At 41.7% G+C, this 20512-nt stretch overlaps 2 protein-coding genes and 2 long non-coding RNA genes across 5 annotated transcripts; all 4 read left to right on the top strand.

The window, feature by feature from the left end:
• The first annotated feature begins 82 nt into the window (after positions 1–82).
• On the top strand, positions 83–9717 carry LOC105057269 (uncharacterized). Of its 2 annotated transcripts, XM_010939829.4 has the most exons (4): positions 83–239; positions 1966–2521; positions 8247–8287; positions 8408–9717. In XM_010939829.4, exons 2-4 carry the CDS (start codon positions 2215–2217, stop codon positions 9407–9409), a joined length of 1350 nt encoding a protein of 449 aa, XP_010938131.1. In that variant the 5' UTR covers positions 83–239; positions 1966–2214; the 3' UTR covers positions 9410–9717. The 2 variants fall into 2 exon arrangements, with proteins under 2 accessions (XP_010938131.1, XP_073104966.1); XM_073248865.1 differs by lacking the exons at positions 83–239; positions 1966–2521 and adding an exon at positions 5456–5476.
• On the top strand, positions 2757–4385 carry LOC140853826 (uncharacterized). Its single transcript, XR_012136955.1, has 3 exons — positions 2757–3005; positions 3550–4316; positions 4372–4385. It is a non-coding gene; the product is annotated as an uncharacterized lncRNA (long non-coding RNA).
• Positions 9718–9859: 142 nt separating the features above from the next.
• LOC109506626 (uncharacterized) lies at positions 9860–11030 on the top strand. The gene has a single exon (XM_019854892.3). It carries the CDS (start codon positions 9996–9998, stop codon positions 10833–10835), a length of 840 nt encoding a protein of 279 aa, XP_019710451.1. The 5' UTR covers positions 9860–9995; the 3' UTR covers positions 10836–11030.
• A 3407-nt stretch (positions 11031–14437) lies between these two features.
• LOC140853847 (uncharacterized) lies at positions 14438–15964 on the top strand. The gene is made up of 2 exons (XR_012136993.1): positions 14438–15162; positions 15508–15964. It is a non-coding gene; the product is annotated as an uncharacterized lncRNA (long non-coding RNA).
• The last annotated feature ends 4548 nt before the right edge of the window (positions 15965–20512 follow it).

Genomic DNA, 20512 nt, shown 5'->3' with positions numbered 1-20512 from the left:
TTACAAATTCACAACCCCACATTTGTCACGATCTATGCACGTGCTCTCATCCGTTGTCGGCTTCTCGCCAGGTTCCGGTATGCCTTATGAGAGAGAGAGCGCCCTTTCGTCACCCTCGCCTTCTATTATTTCCCCATTTTTCTCTTCCTCCGAGGCTCTCTTATTGAAAGCTTGGGCCTTTCCGCTCTCCTTCCGCCCCTTTTCCGATTGACACTCCCAAGCCCTAAAAATTTCGCCAGGTATTAGTCTCTCCATCCATTTCATCATATCCTGCTTCTTCGGCGATTTTTGCTGATGTTTTATGCACTTTTTCCATGCGAAACATGTGATTTCGTCTCCGCTAATCTGGTTTCCTATGTCGTTGGCCCCAAGATTCGATTTTTATCTTGCAGGTCGGGATTAGTTTGTGAGTTATGGTTTCCTAGTTCCTGTTATGCGTTCTTTATAGTATATATCGACATCTGTTAGTTTGAAGAACATCAAGATTACTTTTTGGATTGATTTATGTCATATGGTGTTTCTTATTTGATTTTTCCTCCCCGTTTGGGATTCTCCTTTCTTTCCTTAAGATATATATTATGCATCAGTTGGTTTTATAGGGTTTGGGAGTTATGGAAGATGGAACCCTGGAAGGCTGGAACCTTTTGTAATCATGTGCCAAGTTAAAGAATGAAGAAAAAACTATATAGATGGCTGAAGTGTTGTGTGTTAGCTATTTTTTATTGGAACACATATTTATGGTGCGGGCGGAACTTATAGATTTCATTTTGCTGAACAATGAAATTAATGAATTGGTCTCGTAATCGTTGATTTCTGTTTGGAAAATTTTCATGAATCAATATTATAATTTTAAGTTAATGAGCAAACTTTAGATGCTTCAGGATTGTGAACCGAGCATGCTATCAACTTTACCTCTCCTGTCCTACCAGATAATTTGTCATTTTCTTTAGTTGAAGGAAATGCTTAGTGTGGCATTTTATCTAGTTGATGCATTGGAAGCATATGTTTGGCTTGATGGATGGATCATGTTCTGTACGGTTCATCTAGCAAGTTGATTGCTTATTCTGTAAGGTACCCTTAGTGCCAGTGTTTTGGTGCAAAGTGGGCATGATTTCATTTTATTTTCCTGTCCTCACTCGAGGGAGGATTTTCCTGTTGAAATTTTATCCTGTGACAGAACATTTAATCTTGCAATAGAACAGTGAAAAATCTCTTGCTGAGTAGAATGCCAGCATTCAGCACCCAACCGGTAAGTTGCCCCCCTTCTATAGGCTAAAAAGCTATAAATGGTCCAGCTAACTTTTTTTTTTTTTTCTTCGGCCTTCCTTTATGCAGAGTTTAGTATATTTCACCATGGTCCATCCAGATAAATGTGATGCTTTTCTGGGAAAAAGTAGATACGTTACATGTTTAAACTTTTAATTAAACTCTTTTAATTATAAATGCTGGGATTTTAGTGTAGTTGATGATTGTTTTAGGTATTTAATGAGACATGTTAATGATTTATCTCTAACCTATTATTAGAAGGTTCATATGCCTATGTACTTCTATGTTTATTATGCTTGTAATGTTTATTATATCCAGAAGAATATGCCTCAGAAATTTTAAGGAGATTGTCATCTATGTGCCTCAGAAATTTTCATGTTGCTTGAGTGGTAATTTGTCCCTGCAAGGGGGTTGATAGGTTGCTGGAGTGCACTAGCTGTTCATGGAGATGAAAGTTTGTGATTGAATGTATATAGTGGATGTAATTGGTAAACCTTACCGATACAAACCCTTTTGTTCTTTTTGTTTTCTCATTTGCAGATGAACAATATTACATTCTAAAATCAGGGCAATGCTTTATTGAAAAGTTTGAAGATCTGATTGAGACAGTACATTATAATAGACACTTTTTGACTCTAATTTAATTGAAATATTTTTTGCAAGCCTATTATAACTCTGGAACTTCAATTATTGCTACAGGTACTCTTATCAACATGTCCCATCGTTAATGCTGATTAAGTGTTTGATGCATGATGTCTCACCATTCATTTTGGTGTGAAGATCATAAATGATTCCCATTGGAAGGGATCTGCAAGTGTTTGATTAAGCATAATTGCTTCCATTGCATCTCCACGCCATTACATAAAAATAGCTAAGACGGGTGCTCTATGTTGTGTGGCCGCTGGGCCACATGGATCAAAATCCAAGACAGCCAGTAGAGACTGTTCAATGGATCCCAGTGAACCGCATTGGCTAATGAATTCAAGCTTCTCCCCTCCTTTGTCCAGGAGATGGGACCATAGGTTACAATCAGATGGATTATCTCATAGGGTTCATGAAGCTCCCATATATGGGTCGTCGTTATCATCACATAGTAAGGGAAGTGGTTTCAGCAGTGACCGGTACCCAAATCATTACCATTCAGTGTTTGATGGGGCACTTTCTTATTTAGGGAGCCCAGCTGATAATGTCCAGGCACCTCGATGGACACCACCTGTTCAAAGATATGATCTTGGCGAATTTACACCTGTGGGAGGTAATTCATGCTGTTTAATTTCCTGATGGTTAACTTATGACAATAAAGAAAGAACTGCTTCAGTTTTGTTTTTAAGCTTAATATGATCATTAGTTCTGTTTCTCATTCATTTTTGTTGAGGCTGGTGGCTACAAAAATTATTTCTGTCTACTCCTTCTGAAGGCTGCAACTTTGGAGGTTGGGTGGCTGACCTTTACAGGAGAAGAGAGAAAAATCAAGATAGATAGGGTAAAAATAATTTTTACATTGAGATAATATAACTGAATATTGTTCCGTTTCTATATTTTGGATGGGAAGGACTTTAGACTGAACTGAATATGATCATGAAGGTTGATGTAAAGGTGTATGGTCTTAAAGGCTTGCTGACAATTGACTCTTTGGAAAAGGCTCAGCATCGTGATGTTAGAGGGAAAGAGGTGTAAGAGGCAATAGATGGACATGTGAAGAAGCAAAAGAGCAAACTTTCTTTTCATCTTTCTGACATGTAATTTTCAATCATCATTGTGCTGCAAGTATATTTTGGTCTGGATTTTGTTTCGCTAGACTGCTGGTCAAAGAACATATTTTCGCACCCCTTTGACTTAGGTGGTAACCTTGTATAAGAGTGCTGGTTTTCTAGATCATAACAATGGCCAAAGAATTTGTAGGAATTTTTGGCCACTTTATTGTGCACCATGCCTAAAATCTCGATCCCCTTTGATAGTGGAAGGAAGAAAACAGATGTCATCTTGCATGTGCAAGTTAATAAGCATAACTTTTGTTACATGGTATGGTGCTAAGGCTCATGCTCGGGCTGGTTTTCTACCTGTCTGTTTGATTTCTACCTATTTAGGATTGTTCTTTTGCAAATTATTGGTCATTTTCATGAAAATGATATTCATCATGCCATTTTTTATCCATTTTATGCATTGATTTTGACTACTTAGTATATTTATGATGTGAAAAAAATTATTAGTAACTTCTTATGTTTTATAAAAGAAAAATTATAATGTTTTTACATAGGTTGTGAATGATAGTTGTTGACGCAGATTTCGTCTCGAGATCGGATCAGCTGGAGTTGAGCGGTGACGGCAAATTGACGACAGTCGGACGGCGGCGGTAGGACCTGCAAGAAAAGTTCTTAACCGGAGGTGGCTCCGGTGGGGACCCTCCGACACTCAAGTCAGAAATTCGGCAACAGAAGGAAAGGAGTGAGCGTGTTGAGAGAGAAGAGATTTCATATCTTGGGGAGTCCTCTGTAGGCTCTTTTTGTAAGTTAGCATCGTGAAACTGTTGTGAGAAATCATGCGACCAATTCAGGCGCGACGTGGCGACTCTCGGTCGAGATTGATGGAATGGTTATTGCATCTATTTTTTCTGTTTCGGAGCCAACTGGATGTCGTGGGTGCTTTTGAATGAGGTGCAGGATTTAAAAATCTGAGAAGGTCAATTCTTCCTTTGTATACTCCACAGGAGTAGGGAGAGATCGTTAAAGATTTTTTTGCCTTCGTTGAATATTCTCGAAGATCATGCCTGACCTTCTGACCTTCTTAAGTTGGATGAGTAATGTCATCTCACGGTATGTGGGGGCCGCACTCATTAATGGCATGGTTTGACAACCAGAAGTTTGAGAATGGATGGTCCTTATTTTATTCCTGGTTATTTCTATATTTTAAAAAGATGATGTGATAGAACTTAAGATACCTTCATGTGCTTTGTTAGGTCGGTTGCCAAGTGCAAATCAGATTTTGGAGAGGAGATCGGCGATCGAGCTCGTATCAGATCTCAAGCAGAGCTTGAGATACCTTTGTTCACGGTAAAAAAGGCTCCCTGACCTTTATCAATTATTTAATTTATTTTTCTTCTGGTAGATCCAGCACCTAAGGTCGAATTTAACTTTGTTCATGGTAAAAAAAGGCTCCCTGACCTCCATCAATTATTTTATTTATTTTTCTTCTTGCAGATCCAGCACCTAAGCCTTTTTTACCATTAACCAAAGGACAAAGATATCTCAAGCTCGGCTTGAGATTTGGTACGAGCTCGATCGTCGACCTCCTCTCCAAAATCTGATCTACGCTCGACTATCGACTTAACAAGGCATATGAAGGTATCTTAGATTCCGTCACATCGTTCTATTAAAATATAGGAATAGTCAGGAGTAAAAGAAGGACCATCCATTTTCAAACCTCTGGTTGTCAACCCATGTCATTAATGGATGCGGCCCCCATGTATCATAAGATGATATTACTCACCCAATTTAAGAAGGTCAGAAGGTTAGACATGATCTTCGAGGATATTCAATAAAGGCAAAAAGATCTTTGACGATCTTTCCCTACTCCTATGGAGTATACAAAAGAAGAATTGATTTTTTCAAATTTTCAAATCCTGTGCTTTATTCAAAAGTACCCACAACATCCAGTTGGCTCTGGAACAGAAAAGATAGGTGCAATAACTATCCCATCAATCTCGATCAGGAGTTTCGTCACGTCGCGTCGGAATTGGTCCTATGATTTCTCACGACGGTTTCACGATGCTAGCCTACAAAAAAAACTTACAAAGGATTCCCCAAAGTATGAAATCTTCTTTCTCCCAACACGCTCACTCCTGCCCTTCTGTTGTCGGATTTCTGACTTAAGTGTCGCAGAGTTTCCGTCGGAGCCACCTCTGGTTAGAGACTTTTCTTGCAAGTTCTGCCATCGCCGATCTGCCATTGCCGTCCAACTCCAACTGATCCGACCTCAAGACGAAAATCTGCATCGACAGTAGTAATGACAAAAAACATGCAGTTGATTAAGAGGAGAATGAACTGACTTGTCATAGGTTTATAAGGATAAAAAGAACAGAGAAAGGCATGCTTGTGTCTGTGTGCATGTATGCATGGATCTTTGGGTTTGTGCTGTTTGTGAATGTACGAGCGGATCCATCTCTCTCTTTTCTTGGCTAGATGTTGAAGCAGCGGCTATGGGGATTTTGGGGGTTGTATTATTGATGACCTTTTGGATAGGCCTTAATTTACAGATATGCTTCAAGCTTGGCATCAAAGTTATGAATGTGTGTGTATGCACTTATGCACATTTTTGCATGTGCCCTTTCATGCTAGCATGCTTGCGTGTGTTTATGTTTTCTGCTTAGGGTAAGCATGAGAAAAATAACACATGCAGGAATTGGTGAAGCTGGGTTTCCTGTTTGCCACCTAGTGGTTCAAGAGATATATTCTGATCTACAAATTTTTGATTGCTTCAGAATGACATCATAATGCAAAAAGCTATGGTCCATACGAACATTATTAAAGATATATAGTGGCACAATCTACTTTCTGCCATTGATAAGCTTGATCTCATTATTGTGATACTTTGTTTAAGAAATATTTGGCGAGTTATGGTTTTATGTGTACCCTCCAAGGAAAACTTAACTTGAGGGAACTAGTTGTGTTATTAATTTTTCTTGATCGCTCTCTAAGGCACCTTTTTTGGATTTTACCAGGATGCATGACTTACAAGTTAGACATAGTATACTATTGCTCGATATAATAGTTTTATACAATTATACATATAGGTTCTAGCCATTTTTCAGTAGAAAAATTTGCATGTGAATGTACCATAAGGTTTTAAGCTTTTGGGTGTCTTTGAATGATAAGCTAAGGAAGTTAGTGAAGAGAACTGATTGATGAATATGGAAGAAAAATGTTGATGAAAGACTTCCTAATGTGCAGGAGGAATGGATAAGTAGATGTATTGGAGGAAAATCTCCGGACTGTTAAATCTTTGTGAGAAATGCAAGGCAATCAAATGTATGAAGAAGGCAAGCTATGTTAAATGTTGAGAAGCCTATGTGTGGAGAGCAATTGGATTATGAGGGAGGACATTGATTTTTATGTAAAAGGAAGAGGTGATGCAACCTCTAGTTGAAGGTAGTGTATATCGTTACCGAATTTAGGTTGTCAAGGAAATGTTGTAAAAAGAGACAGTTGTGAGTGTTGTGAAGAGAATGTAGTTTGTAAATCACACGGTGATAGTTCTTCAAGATACACAACTTTAACTTTGTTCAAGAATTTTCTGGATCTCGTTCATGATGGTAAGGAGGCATTTTATGAGTTCTTCCTTGGGGTTGTACTGTTGGTTGAGTCAAACCTTTACCCATTATGCCACTAAGATGGGAAGGACAAAAGAGGAGAGGGATTTTAGACTGAATGGGTTAGTATGCTATTTCAGACCTTTGTAATGCATGTAACTCATCCTTTCTCCTCCTTCATTCTTTCATGTCTTCCATGTTCCTTCTTTATCTTCCTCTTATCCTTGGTTTTCTTCCCATATGCCTACCCGTTACATCTTGCCTATAACATTCATATTAATGTTCCCATGTAACTTTCTTGGCCTTGTATATTGGTACTGACATCTATACAAGTACCAATGGTCGGCGCCAATTTTTGGTTCCAAATGTTGAAAGTTACATTAAGAATCTGGAATTGGAGGAATTTCCTTCAACCAAGTGTTAGATCAAGACCACTGGGACTTCAGGATTTTAGGCCATTCTACAGCTTCCTGATTTGTATATGATTAAATTTGGGTGCTTAAAAATGATCTGGATCATCCTTTAGCTAATTGTCTTGGCAGAATTCCTTGTAATATTATATGTTATGTGATGAAAACGCTGCTACCTACATGCTCATGTGGTGAATCTTGATTATCTGGGTTTAGGGAGGATTGGGAAGTGTTTTTTGTATAAAACAAGCATTTTCATGTTGTGGTAGTGTGGACCGGCTTGAGCATGGGAAGGAAGGTTAGGTTGTTTTTCTAGCTATGTGGAGTTTGATTTGGAAGTGAAGATAAAGTGCAAAACTTTGACAAAAGAACATATAAGAGGTCAGAAATTAGTTGGTTGGGCATGTGTAGATAGGATTTCAGTCAGGAATGTCTTGTATGGCACCTTAGTAGTAGTTGATCACTTGATACCATTTGTTCGTACGTTCTGTTTGTGCTGTATTTTTTTTTAAAAAAAATAAAATTCCCATGCAATGTTTGAAAAATAGCTAGAAATGTTTCACCAGTTTTCCTGCTAGCAATGTTTGAAAATAGCTTGAAATGTTCTATTTGCTCATGTTTGAAGGTAGCCTGATCTTGTAATGGTGTATGGTTAATGGTGCAATGCTGTTTAATACGGTCTGATTCATTTAAGTTGACTGTGGGCTGTGGTTTCTTTCGTGTGCTTACGTTGATATATGGAACTGAACTGACAACTTCATCAAACTTATTAATCTTGGTGGGTGACAAAATGTTATGCTGATGCTGGATTATGCTATCAAAGGGATTGATTTAAGATAATTGACTTTGAGTGACTGGTGGAATTACGTAAGCAGACCTGCAGATGGCAACTGGAGGCAAAATTAATTCTGATAGCTCTCTCTCTCTCTTGCGTGCGTGCCCGCGCGTACACACACACACACTCACAACATTTGAAACATAATCCTAATAAGTTGCACGTGCAAATTCCATTAACCTCATTTCATACGAATAATGTACTGAAATGTTTTATTTGGTGTTTGATTGAAGATCTTGTGATTCTTTTAATCTGACTTAAACTTGCAAAATATTTAACAAACTTTTTTGAAGTGTGTTCTGTTCCTTTAACTTGTAGATCTTGTTTGTGCAACAAGAAAAAAAAAATACTTGTAGGTGGTAGTGCTAACTGGTCATTTCAAGTTATTCCTCATCATTCGACTCATCTTAAATTTCTTCTACATGTTCAGGAACAAGGCCTGAGACTTCCGTACGTTCTCAGTGTGATGGGGTACACTTTTGAACTCCCATTTTACCTAATTTTGACTGTCCAAAGAATTTTTTTTCTTCAAAATTTAAGTGGTGGCCTCCTACAATACCTTGCATCATTTTTTCGCATTCCTGGTTGCAGAGGTGTTATACTGCTGGAAACAATCATGGCTCTGCATCCTCACTTTCGGACTCTAGTCGATGGGCATCCACCAGCAAGCAGCCAAACTTCTTCCCACCTTGCAATTTTTCTGGGAGACGCTCATTTATCTCAAAACCTGTTTATCCGCTGGTGTTCCGGAATCCTTTTTCAGATGCTGAAGCCTTTGGGATGGCTCAAACCAGTAGTGGTGGCAGGATGACCCCTGGAGATGATGTCAGGACTGACCCTATGTGGCCAGAGAACATTTTGAGCCCAGACCTCAAGTTTCAAAAAACCCTAACTGAACTCCAAAAGATGGAGGGTTCTCCAGATCCCAACATAAGCTCGAGGAGGGAGGGATACAGATGGAGTAACGCTAGCAGTTATGATTTTGGATATGATGGAGATGTGGTCGACATCACAGACCATATCAGCTTAGAGAACCAAAGGTGTCTTCATAATTCAGCAAGATATCAGAAATGTGGGTTATGCGAGAGGTGGTTGTGGCAGAAGTCTCCATGGAGCTCTAACCGGATTGTCAGAAGCAGTGATATGCCAATTGTTGGGGTACTCCCATGCCGCCATGTTTTTCATGCAGATTGCTTGGAAGAGACCACTCCGAAGAGCCAAATCCATGAGCCTCCATGCCCTTTATGTCTGAAAACTTTCGGCGATGAAGGATCTACATCATTTTCAGAACCCCTGCAGGTGGCTCTAAGATCCGTTCGCAGAAACCAGGGACCGAACATTTCTTCCAACGGTGCAGGGAACTCATCTCAGAATGAAGCTGATTTGAGGCACGATCAGTCTTTCCCGATGTCTCGACACGGAGGTTCATTAACTAAGAGTCATTTCAAGAAGCGATTTTCCTTCAAGAGAAGGATGGGGAAGGATCTCTTTGGGACAAGATTATTTAGGAGGACCGGATCATCCTCGTCTTCGTTACTGAATGATAACCTGAACCAAGCTGGGCGCATGAAGCCTTACCAATCCTCGAGGTAGATGGGATTGTGTAGACATGATCATATATCCTGTTGCAGGTCAGTCTTGTCTTTGAATTTTGTCAGTAAGTGATAGAGGGCCCATGTACAGTCTCTACTCTAGAATTTGAAATTTTTAGGTTATAAATCTTACATAGACATAGTAGACCAGTGCATTTCTTTCATTGGTGGCACTGCTAGCTGCTGAGATTTTGGTACTTCCACCAGAGGTATCAATGCATTTTATCTCTGTTTGGTCTTGTATGGGTCCTTCATGACATCTTGGTATTTCAGAAATCACATGAAAAGTTTCAGGGAGTCTCTCATCTATTAATGTTTTCAGAGTAACCCAAGGCGGTGCATTTTTTGGTTGAGAGTTATTGCTTTGCCAGTTGTTTGGATTGCGCCATGGTGTTGGTTAAAACGCCACGGGATTGATATGGAAACTCAGTGAAGGAACTTGTGAAGCCTCTCTTTTCTCATGTGATTGTTGTAATAACCATTACGAGTCCACCTCACTGGCCACTTGGTTCACGCTCAAAGTTAGGTTGCTACTTTTAACTGCCCCCAGCCTCCCATCTCTTATCACCCTCTTCCTGCCTTCACCCATGAAGGACCTCTCCCTCTTCCTTCTCAAGAACTCCGTAGCATCCAAGATGAAAAGAGGCATCAGAAGTTTCTGCAATGGCGTCGGCTCCACGTCAACTTTAAATCAGACGAAAGCCGATTGTGATGTGTCGTGCATTGCTGCTCCATCTATCGTCAGCTCCTGCATGGAGGAGAGCAACGAAATGAGAAGCTCGCTGACTCTGGAGGAGATGATCTTGCAGCTGGAGCTGGAGGAAGAGGCGGCGAGGAGGGCCAAGCTTGATGAGTATGGCGAGCTGCTCCACCGGAGGATGTCTTGTGTAAACAACTCCGATATCCTGAGGTCGGCGAGGAGTGCACTGAATCAGTACCCCCGGTTCTCTCTCGACGGGAGGGATGCCATGTACCAGTCATCCTTCCGCAACTTTGGTGCAATGACCAGTGGATTTGAAGGTCGTCGGAAATCTGTTTGTTGTTCCAGTGCATGCAGGGGGTTACCTTCGAATGGTTATGAGGTGGACCTGGAGAGAAGTCTTAGGTTGCCTCCAACTCTGGCAGGAGAGAGTGTAGTCTGGTGCAAGCCGAGTGTTGTGGCCAAGCTGATGGGCCTGGATGCAGTGCCGGTGCCGGTGAGCGGCAGGCATGGAAAGAAGGGATTGAATCCTTTGTTCAGTAGGAAGCAGAGCCTGAGGAGGATGGCAAAGCATGAACTAGAGAAAGAGAGGCTTTTTATGGGCACGAATGGTTGGAAGGGGAGGACGAGGAGGAAGCCAATTGGCTCGTGTTCGGCTACGGTGAACCCGATCTCCGTTGAGCCAGCGAGCGGCCGGGAGGATTGGCGATTCATGCGAGCACGTTAGCCGGCTAGCATTTTGTTATGATTATATGGATGCATGAAGATCCTTGTTTCTTGATTTCTCTTTTCTTTTTGAGCCTATGAAACTCCAAGGAGGTTGACTGTAGCTACTTAAGTGACTGTGTGATCATAAATTTATAAGCGCAGATGATTTTTATGGTTAATGCGAGGAATAAAGAGTTTATATAATTAGGTCTTATTGCCCGAGTTTTAGTTCTATCTGTGAATAAATTTACAAATGAACAGAAGAAATAGACTGTACACATTCTAAAATATGCAATTACGTCCGAAATATGGCTTGTGGGTTATTAATATTATAATAATGCATGGTCTTATAAGTTTTCTTGTACGGACCATTTGTTTAACTCAAGTTAGAAATAATCATGGTTGAGATGCAGCATCAAATCCAAACCCGGAAAGGCGGCTTTGCAGGACTCGATCAGATCCAACCATTTCCAACAGGACTTGGAATCTGCACCCGATCATCCCAAAGTACCCTCTTCGTACATGACCCACAGTCACCCAATCAATAGGGTCAACTGGAATCTTATTAACTAATTCCGATCGCCCGATCTTGAGCGAACAAAGGGAAGCAGAAATTTATGAAAGCATGGTGTTTATTTTTTTTATTTTTTTTTATTTTTATACAAACAGATGTTTACACTAGTCTAATACGAGCACAGTCTAAAAAATCAGAAAATAAAGTATCCCTCAGAGTCTGAAGGCAAGCGTCACCATAGCGCCATATTCAGTTGTTAGAATGCTGAGCAACAAAAGAAGTCATCCAATCCACTGCATTGTTGGCCTCTCTGAATGCATGGTGACTAGAGACTAGGGATGGAATCGGACTGGCTGGATCGAGCCACACCCCTACTCGAGTCCGACCCAAATTTTTTTGTCGAGCTTCAGACCGGGCTTAGGCCCGAATTTTTTTAAAAATATATGGCCCGAACCCGATTGGGCCGACCCACATCCAAGCTCGAATCAGGCCCGACCTACGTCCAGACGCGAATAAACCCATTGTTCAAGCCCGAATCAGGCCCGCTTTCAAGCCCGATTATCTGGCCTGTTTAAATGGCAACAAAAGTCTTCGCCAAATCAAAACAGAGGATAGAGATCTAACCTTGGCTCCGGCAAAGTGTTGAATCCCAGGTTCCCAGTTGTCCAGCACGATGATGGCGGTCGCCGGTCAATGGACGGAACTGAGAAAGTCAGGAGACAGAAGAGTGAAGAGAAGAGGAAGAGCCGAAGAGGATGGGTTTAAGGGTTTAATGAGATTAAAAAGATGGAGGTCTCACCTTGGGCGATGGCAGCACGACGACGGCAGCACGGTGTTGAAGCAGCACGACGACGGCGATGGTAGCATGGCAATAAACTTTAACACCCTAAATTCGGAGGATCCTTACCCAAAATTTGGATGATCTGTCGATGATGATGGCGGTCGGTGGACAAAACACGGACCAGGGATGGAGGATCCTTATCCTAAATTCGATGGAAGATGACTTCGATCGACGACAGCGACACCGACGAATGACTTCGATAGGGAAGAACTAAGGATGGAGAACTAGAGAAGAGAAGAGGAAGAGGGCAACGGGAACTGTCGACACCATCGAGGTGATGGGCTCAGCCGACAGCCGCTCAGGGCTCTGCCGACAGCTGCTCAAGGTTCCGATCCGATTTTGCGAAGGAATGGTCGAATGGAGAGAAGGGGGAGGGCTGCTGAGGCTTGAGGGTTTTTCATCTTCCTAGTTCCTGGGCCTCTAATTGGGCTCTAATTGGGCTCAATTTCGGGCCCGAGCTCAGGCTAGACCAAAGGTCCACCTGAGCCTAGCCCGAAATTAAAATGGGTCCTGTTTTATTAGCCTGAGCCTAGTCTGGATGGTTTCAAGCCAAGCCCAAAGTCAGATCCGAAGCCGGCCCGACCCGATGGGCCTCGGATTGGCTCGAGCCCACTTCCAGCCCTACTAGAGACCTCAATGGAGTGACTAAGGACTCTCCAAATGTCGCCCAAGAGCAGGTGGGCATCGTGGTGCCTGGCCCTCTCACGAATCTAGCCGACGACGGTCGCTAAATCATCCTTAATGATGACTCTCTATGCCCACAGCTCCTGGATCGCACAAATAACTCCAACCCATGCAGCCTGGAGCTCAGCACCGGAGACAAACGGCTCAAAAAATAGTGAACCCCCCGTAGCAAGCATCCTCGAATCAGGACCCCGAATGATGTAATCCGAACCATTGTGACCATCTCTGATACTGCCATTGAAGTTGATCTTGATAAATCTGGAAGATGAGAGCTTCCAAGAAATGAAAAGGATCCTTCGAGACACTGCAAGCGCAGCCAGAAAGCTCCAGAAATTCAGATAGGCCAAGATCAGACTAGTAGAGTCGAAATAACTGTAATCCATAGCTAAGCAGCAAGCTCTCTCCAGAACATGCCTGGTAAGCATGTGACCACGATCCGATACGGGCACGATTGCATTTTTATTGAAAAAAATATAATAATAATTTCTTATAATGCTCACGTGTGGACCACGTGCAAAAAATTCTCGTGTACCTATACAAAGTTCTCAAAAAAAAAAAAAAATAATAATAATACAGGTACACGCCGCTGAGATCCGTTTTAGGAGACATCTATACAAAATTTAGTAGGATAATACAAAAAAAATAAATATTTTGTATAGATGTATGTATAAAATTTTTATGCAAAAATAAAATCATACGATAAATATCCAGAATTGCCACTCCAGCAAGATAGCATAGGAATATATGCGGTTGTACGCACAAATTTGTCATACAGAAGGAAAAATATCAGCATATAAAGATATATATGTCGATGAGTTCTTATGGTAAATTGGCTGTCGTTGTGAATATACGAGTATCTGCATAATTTTTTTATATTAAAAAATATTATATACAAAATATATGCTGACATCCCTGCGATGGTCATATGCTAAACTATCTTTCAAAATAAATACGCAAATATATGTATAATTATTCTCTATGCATGTGAGTCCACATAGAGATATATATGGATATTCTCGTATAGCCATATACAAAATCATCTCTCCTATTGAATATGCGGAGCTGTGCATGATTTTTTGTGGAATTAAATTTGTACATAAACATCTATATGGACAACCACACAAAATATATATAACTTTTATGGATAAGCAAATTCGTAAATAAAATATATGCGTACATTCCGTGTGGGTTCATATGAAGAGCTGTCTCTCAAAAATAAAAAATAAAAAATAATATATATATATATATATATATATATATATGATTGTATATATAATTATTATATACGGAATATAATCTCACATCGGGATATATGTGGAGATACATGTGGACGTCGTCTATACCTCCTCAAATAATTGAGATATGGATCTGTGAATATTTTTTTTACGCGGATGGTTTCCGTATATAAATTTTTATGCAGACATCTATGGATCTGAATCTGCATATAGAAAAATATGCGGACATCCCTACATCATTCTTCCTGCCAAGATAAAATAGCTAAGAATTATGCAACGTTCCGCATAAACTTTTTATGCCGGAGCAAATCCGCATAAGAAGATGAATGAGGACATGTGTACTTAGGTCCAGGCTGAGAGACGCTGGCTGAGGTCATGAGGAGGTAATGGTTGATGATGTGATCTACGTCCATGCGTACGGCCAGCTGTACAGACGTGCACGGCCTCTCCGCTTCCAATCTAGTCTCCGGCGGCCGCCGGATCTCGGGTGAACCCTTCTGTCCTCGCCGCTTTCCCTCGAGTGAGGAAGACGATGGATTGGGGTGGTGTTTAATGAGCACGATTACGGAGCTGCGGGCACAAGTGGCAGTGCTTGTGAAGTGCGTAGCGACTGTTCGCTGAAATGCTCGAAAGAAACACAACTTCTTGAAGATGATGTCGATGGGTCTCGGGCTGAATGCCACAACACACACGCTATCGAGTCAATCGCGGTGCTGCCATTACATACCCAACGGATGACAGACGGTGCTCTAATGCTGTTCATGCTGTATTTTGGTAACCGTGTTCATGTGACTGGTTATCGTGCGATGGATGCGATATCCGTCGAACCGGCGAGGGTCAGGCAAGATTAATGATTCACACGGGCATGTTAGCTGGATAGCATTGGTCTTGCCTCCTGTTCGTCATCCCTACTAACAAACCTTCATGGCCAACTTTAACCAAACCCAAACATCAGCTAAGGGCCCGAATGCAGATCTTAGCAGTGCATATCATATTGGGGTTTCTGATGAAGTCTAATGAACATTGCATCCTTATGTCAACTTGTTATCTGAACCCCACGGCTTACCACGTGGTAAGCACCCACTTAACTACTTCTAATATCAAATTAAATGCATTTGATGCTTTTGTATAGCTTGTGTAAACTAAATATTCCTTAAAAATTTACTATGTTTTCCTGCTTCTGCGACAGCTTGTATTACTCTGCCATTATTTGATTGTTCAGTGAATTGTATGGTTTTGCAGTTTGGTATTTTGACCATTCATTTCTTATAGTTGACAATGTCTGCATGCTTTCATTTCATCTGCCTTCAAATTTAATTAGTTTTGCTTTTGTTTATGACAACTTGAAATGGTATACTTGCTAGACTCCGGTAAGAGCATCTTACTTGCTAGAATCTAACAGAGTGCTATGCATTAGTTTCAGGACATAATTACTGGTTGCAATTGTTTCCCACTCAGGCTTCACCCTTGCAATTGTTTCCCCTCAGGCTTCACCCAGTGCGAGGAATTTAGGAACCTCAATACTTTGAACACAAATTGGTGAGTACTTCTATGCACATGCGATGCGTGCAAGTTTGCATACGAGATTATCGGTTACTGGGTTGTTGAGGTTGTGGATCTGCATTGCATCCATCTGGGGTGCAGTTAAAGAGGAAAGTTGAGGTAGAGTCTCATGCCCTCTCTTCTTTGGAAAAAGAGGGAAGAGGTTTGAGGGAGAAAGTTACAGTGAAGTTGAAGTGGCTCTGGACCCCATGGCGGAGTGTAGCAGGGGGTGGTCACACCTTCTAGAGTTACAATTGTATAGTCATATTGATGTCATTTTAATTTATCACTAACCTGTCATGTTACAATTGAAAAAAGGGTTAATTCATCCACTGTGGTTTGTGATACCTTTCTTCAATTTTTTCTCTCTTCTCTCTCTCGACTATCTTTTTTGTGAAAGACATCTAAAGTTTTCATTGTTGGATGGATTTTCTTCTTATTTCCTATCTGTGTTAAACACTTGCTAAAGCATCCAATAATTCAGCTGGCTGGCTTACTATGTTGTTGGATAAACCCACACATACAGTGGACTCACCTTGAGCTCATTAGCTTAATAACAGGCCTATGTGTAAATGGGTTTACAGGAATCCATTGATTATCCTACAATTTTGATCAAATGATGGACCATGATGCTATGCGTCCCAATAAAATAATTTTGATTTCTTAGCCTAGATACCTCTTGAAATACAATTCTGGATCCAAAGATAGCTGAAGTAACCGGCACTAACCTCCTAGTTTTATTGATTGTATTTTGTGGCTTATGTTGTAACGGTATCGGGCACATTAGATACACCTATTATTTGTTCTTTAAGGTACCTTCAATTTTTTTTTTTTTTTTGCTCTATTCTGGTTGGGTAGTGTCTGCACATCTTATGCTTATGTGATTATTTTCTTTGCTCTAATCCCTTCTCAGATAGCTTATGTAGTATGTCTCAGCCAACTGAATATGACGAAGCATTTTAGATATTCTACTTCTTTTATGGAAAACAGTGGTTTGAGCATCATCAATCATTTCGAAAAAAATGATGCAAGAATGCCTCCTGTCAAACACTTGAGGAAACACCTCCATAGGTTTGAACATGAAATCTCTTTGATTTGAAGGATGGATGTGACTGTTGGGCTCAAAACTGAGTTTGCTACTGACTTTCTAGATGATAATAACTAATATCTGAAGGACTTTCTATATCTTGTTTATGGGGTTCTTGTAACACAGTGTAGTCCAACTGGTATGCTTGTCTCTTTAGTTATGATTGATTTTAAAATGAGAGTTGGATTCATTTCTGAAACCCTCGTTAGTTCCTATTCCCCAAATTTTAGCATAAGGTATAATGATCAGGCAGTTTCATGACTCTAGATTTATTCTATAAACATTTGGCCCATTTTGAACAAATTGCCTCGAAGAGTTTTTGTAAGCAAGTACCTAGGAAGATATGTGGGCTAATACTAGAAAGAAAACCTTCCATGACTATTAGTGAGTTGGTGCTATATTGCCCATTTCAAACAAATTTTTGGAATTCACCACCTTCTTGTATTATTTGGTCATTCCAAAGTGTAAACTAAATTGTGTTGAAGAATCTTCATTCACTGGCTTACAGAAATTAATGGTATAGATATAATTTATGACTACAGTGTAGTAAAAGTTCTACTAAAGCTTGATGGGTACAATCAGGTGAATCATGATTACATTTTCACCGAGGAGAAGTATTTGCATTTGTAGAATACCAAATTTCAAACTCTGACAGAAGCTACAATGTCCAGGTGCTATTTCCATGGTAATAGTTGGAGATTTCTTCTGTGGAAGATTTAAAGTGCATCTTCTTGAGCTACATTTCTTAGCTGAGATAAGTGCATTTGAAGCTTTCACTGACAGTAGTCTAAAATTCATCTACAGTTATCAAATTAGAACTGGTTGACTGTAACTACTATTGTAAGTGTCATTTTTGATGGTTGAAATTGTGGTTAGTTGCTGTATGTATCATCCTTCGATGGTGAACAGATGATCGAGGAAACATTGTATGGTGATTTAGCAAGATGTGGTTCTGTAACATATGCCCCTTCTGCTTTAAATGGGTTTATTTTCCAAAGATTTACAAATTGATAGCGGAGTTCTTTTGGATAATGCAGAGTTGTTCTCCTTTTATTTTTTCCTTAATTTTACAGATCCCGGTGCCTTTGTGCATGGGTGATAATTTGTTTCAAGGATACCCTAAATTCAGTTCATTTGCTGATGGCACCCGCTTGTGTTTTAATGAGGTCTTCATTTTTCCATCAAACAATTTTTTAAGTAATGTTTTTGATGCACGACCCCAACCTTCATCATTGTCATCAAAAGAATTCTTTTCAAACTACTTTGTTCATATCTACATGGTTAAATTGGCTTGTCTTGAATGCTACCTTACCAAGCAAGGGTCCTCCAAGCACATTCCACAACTTTAAAATGCATGACCCTTCATGTAATAGAAGTAACATCGCCAGTTTGGAGAGAAGGTCAGCCCTGGTATTTTTCAACTTTGGAATCTGTCTAATGTTGAAGCTGCTAAAGGCGGGGGTGAGCTCCTCTACCTTCTCAAGGTATTTGGCCATACTGTCCTCCCGCGCTTCGTAACTCCCGCTGACTTGTCCCACCACTAGTTGAGAGTCACTGTGCACCCGGAGCTGACCTATTCCCAGCTCTTTGGCGATCCTTAGTCCTGCGATCAGAGCTTCGTATTCCGCTCCATTGTTTGTTGCGGGAAACTCGAAATGCAGAGCATATTCCGCGATGACTCCCTCCGGACTGACCAAGATCAGGCCTGCACCTGCGCCCGACATGTTGGAAGATCCGTCCACATAGAGGGCCCAAAAGCGATCAGAGGGATCGGCCTCTTCTTCGGGGGAGTTCGGTTGGGACTTCAAGTTGTCAACTTTGCTTTGTTCAGGTTCAGCCTCCTCTGGGATGGTATACTCTACTATGAAATCTGCCAGTATTTGGGCATTCACTACTGGCCTGAGTCGATAGTTGATGTCGAATTTCGTGAGCTCGATCGCCCATTTTGCCACCCTCCCGGAGGTGTCCGTCCGGTGCAAAACCGCCTTGATCGGTTGATTGGTGAGTAGCGTCACGGTGTGCCCTTGAAAGTAGGGTCGGAGCCTCCGGGCTGCAATCAACAAGGCGCAAGTCAATTTTTCTAATTTGGTGTACCTGGTCTCGACGTCCCTCAACGCGCGGCTAACGTAGTAGATTGGCCGCTGGACTTTCGCTTCTTCTTTGACAAGGACGGCCGCGAGGGCCATGGGAGAGACCGTCAGGTATAAAAATAGCTCCTCCCCAGGCTCAAGCTTTGCTAACAGCGGGGGTGAGCCAAGGTAGCTCCTTAATTCTTCGAACGCCTGTTGGCACTCAGAGGTCCAACAGAAGTTCTTCGGCTGCTTGAGGGTTTGAAAGAAGGGCAAGCACCGTTCGGCCGATCTTGCGACGAAGCGATTAAGGGCCGCCATCCTCCCCGTGAGGCGCTGAATCTCTTTTATCGACTTTGGGACGGCCATCTCCTGGATGGCGCGAATTTTCTCTGGATTGGCCTCGATCCCGCACCCCGATACCATGAAGCCCAGAAACTTTCCTGAGGTTACTCCGAAAGTGCATTTAGTTGGGTTCAGCTTCATTCTATATTTTCGGAGAGCATCGAAGGTCTCCTCGAGGTCGGCGACATGATCTCTGGAAGATTTGCTTTTTACGAGCATATCGTCCACGTAGACCTCCATGTTACGGCCGATCTACTCCTTGAAGATTTTATTCACCAACCGTTGGTAGGTTGCGTCCGCATTCTTGAGGCCGAAAGGCATGACCCTGTAACAGTAAAGGCCACGATTAGTGATGAAAGCTATCTTTTCTTCGTCTTCCGGCGCCATTCTAATTTGATTATAGCCGGAAAATGCGTCCATGAAGGTGAGGAGCTCATGGCCCGAGGTCGCATCCACCAGTTGATCGATTCTGGGAAGGGGGTAGCTGTCCTTCGGACAGGCCTTATTCAGTTTTTTGAAGTCTATGCACATCCTCCACTTGCCGTTTGCTTTTTTAACCAGGACAATGTTGGAAATCCAATCAGGATAATTGACTTCCTTAATGAATCCGGCCTTGAGGAGCTTATCCACTCCCTCGGCTATCGCCTTCTGCCTCTCCGGAGCATGACTTCGGATTTTTTCTTTCGTCGGTCGATGCTTTGGATCGACGGTCAGATGATGCTCCATGACTTTCGTGTCAATCTCTGGCATGTCTGCTGGAACCCAAGCGAAAACGTCCGCATTCCTTCGTAGAAAATCAATGAGACGCGTCCGCACCTCCTCCCCTAGGTTGGAGCCGATCATCGCTACATGCTCCGCGTTCCCGTCATTCAAAGGGATTGGTACCAGATCTTCGATTGGGGTGCCCCTCTCTTCGGTGAGGTCATCGCGAGCATCCAGTCCATCGACGGGACAGAGGTCAGATTGATCGCTTCTTTGCAAGGCTATATTGTAGCAGTGTCTGGCCAGGGCTTGGTCTCCCCGGATCTCTCCGATCCCCTGGTCGGTGGGAAACTTCAACTTCAAATGGTAGGTCGATACGACGGCTCGGAGAGCATTGAGGCTAGGTCGGCCGAGGATTGCATTGTAGGCTGATGGCGCCTTTACCACCAAGAAATTCACCAGGGCCCTGGATTGCTTTGGATATTGACCTGCGGTCACAATCAAAGTTATTATTCCTTCCGTCGGAATGGCGTCGTCGGTAAACCCTACCAAAGGGGAGCTAATCGGTCTCAGATGGCTGTCAAGGATGGACATTCTTGAAAAGGCGTCGTAGAACAAGATGTCGGCCGAACTTTCATTGTCGACAAGAATGCGACGGACGTCGTAATTTGCTATAT

Source organism: Elaeis guineensis, chromosome 14 (genome assembly GCF_000442705.2).
Source record: "Elaeis guineensis isolate ETL-2024a chromosome 14, EG11, whole genome shotgun sequence".
Lineage (NCBI taxonomy): Eukaryota > Viridiplantae > Streptophyta > Magnoliopsida > Arecales > Arecaceae > Elaeis > Elaeis guineensis.
Note: the sequence above shows the minus strand (reverse complement) of the source record. Positions and strands in the feature narration are given on the sequence as shown.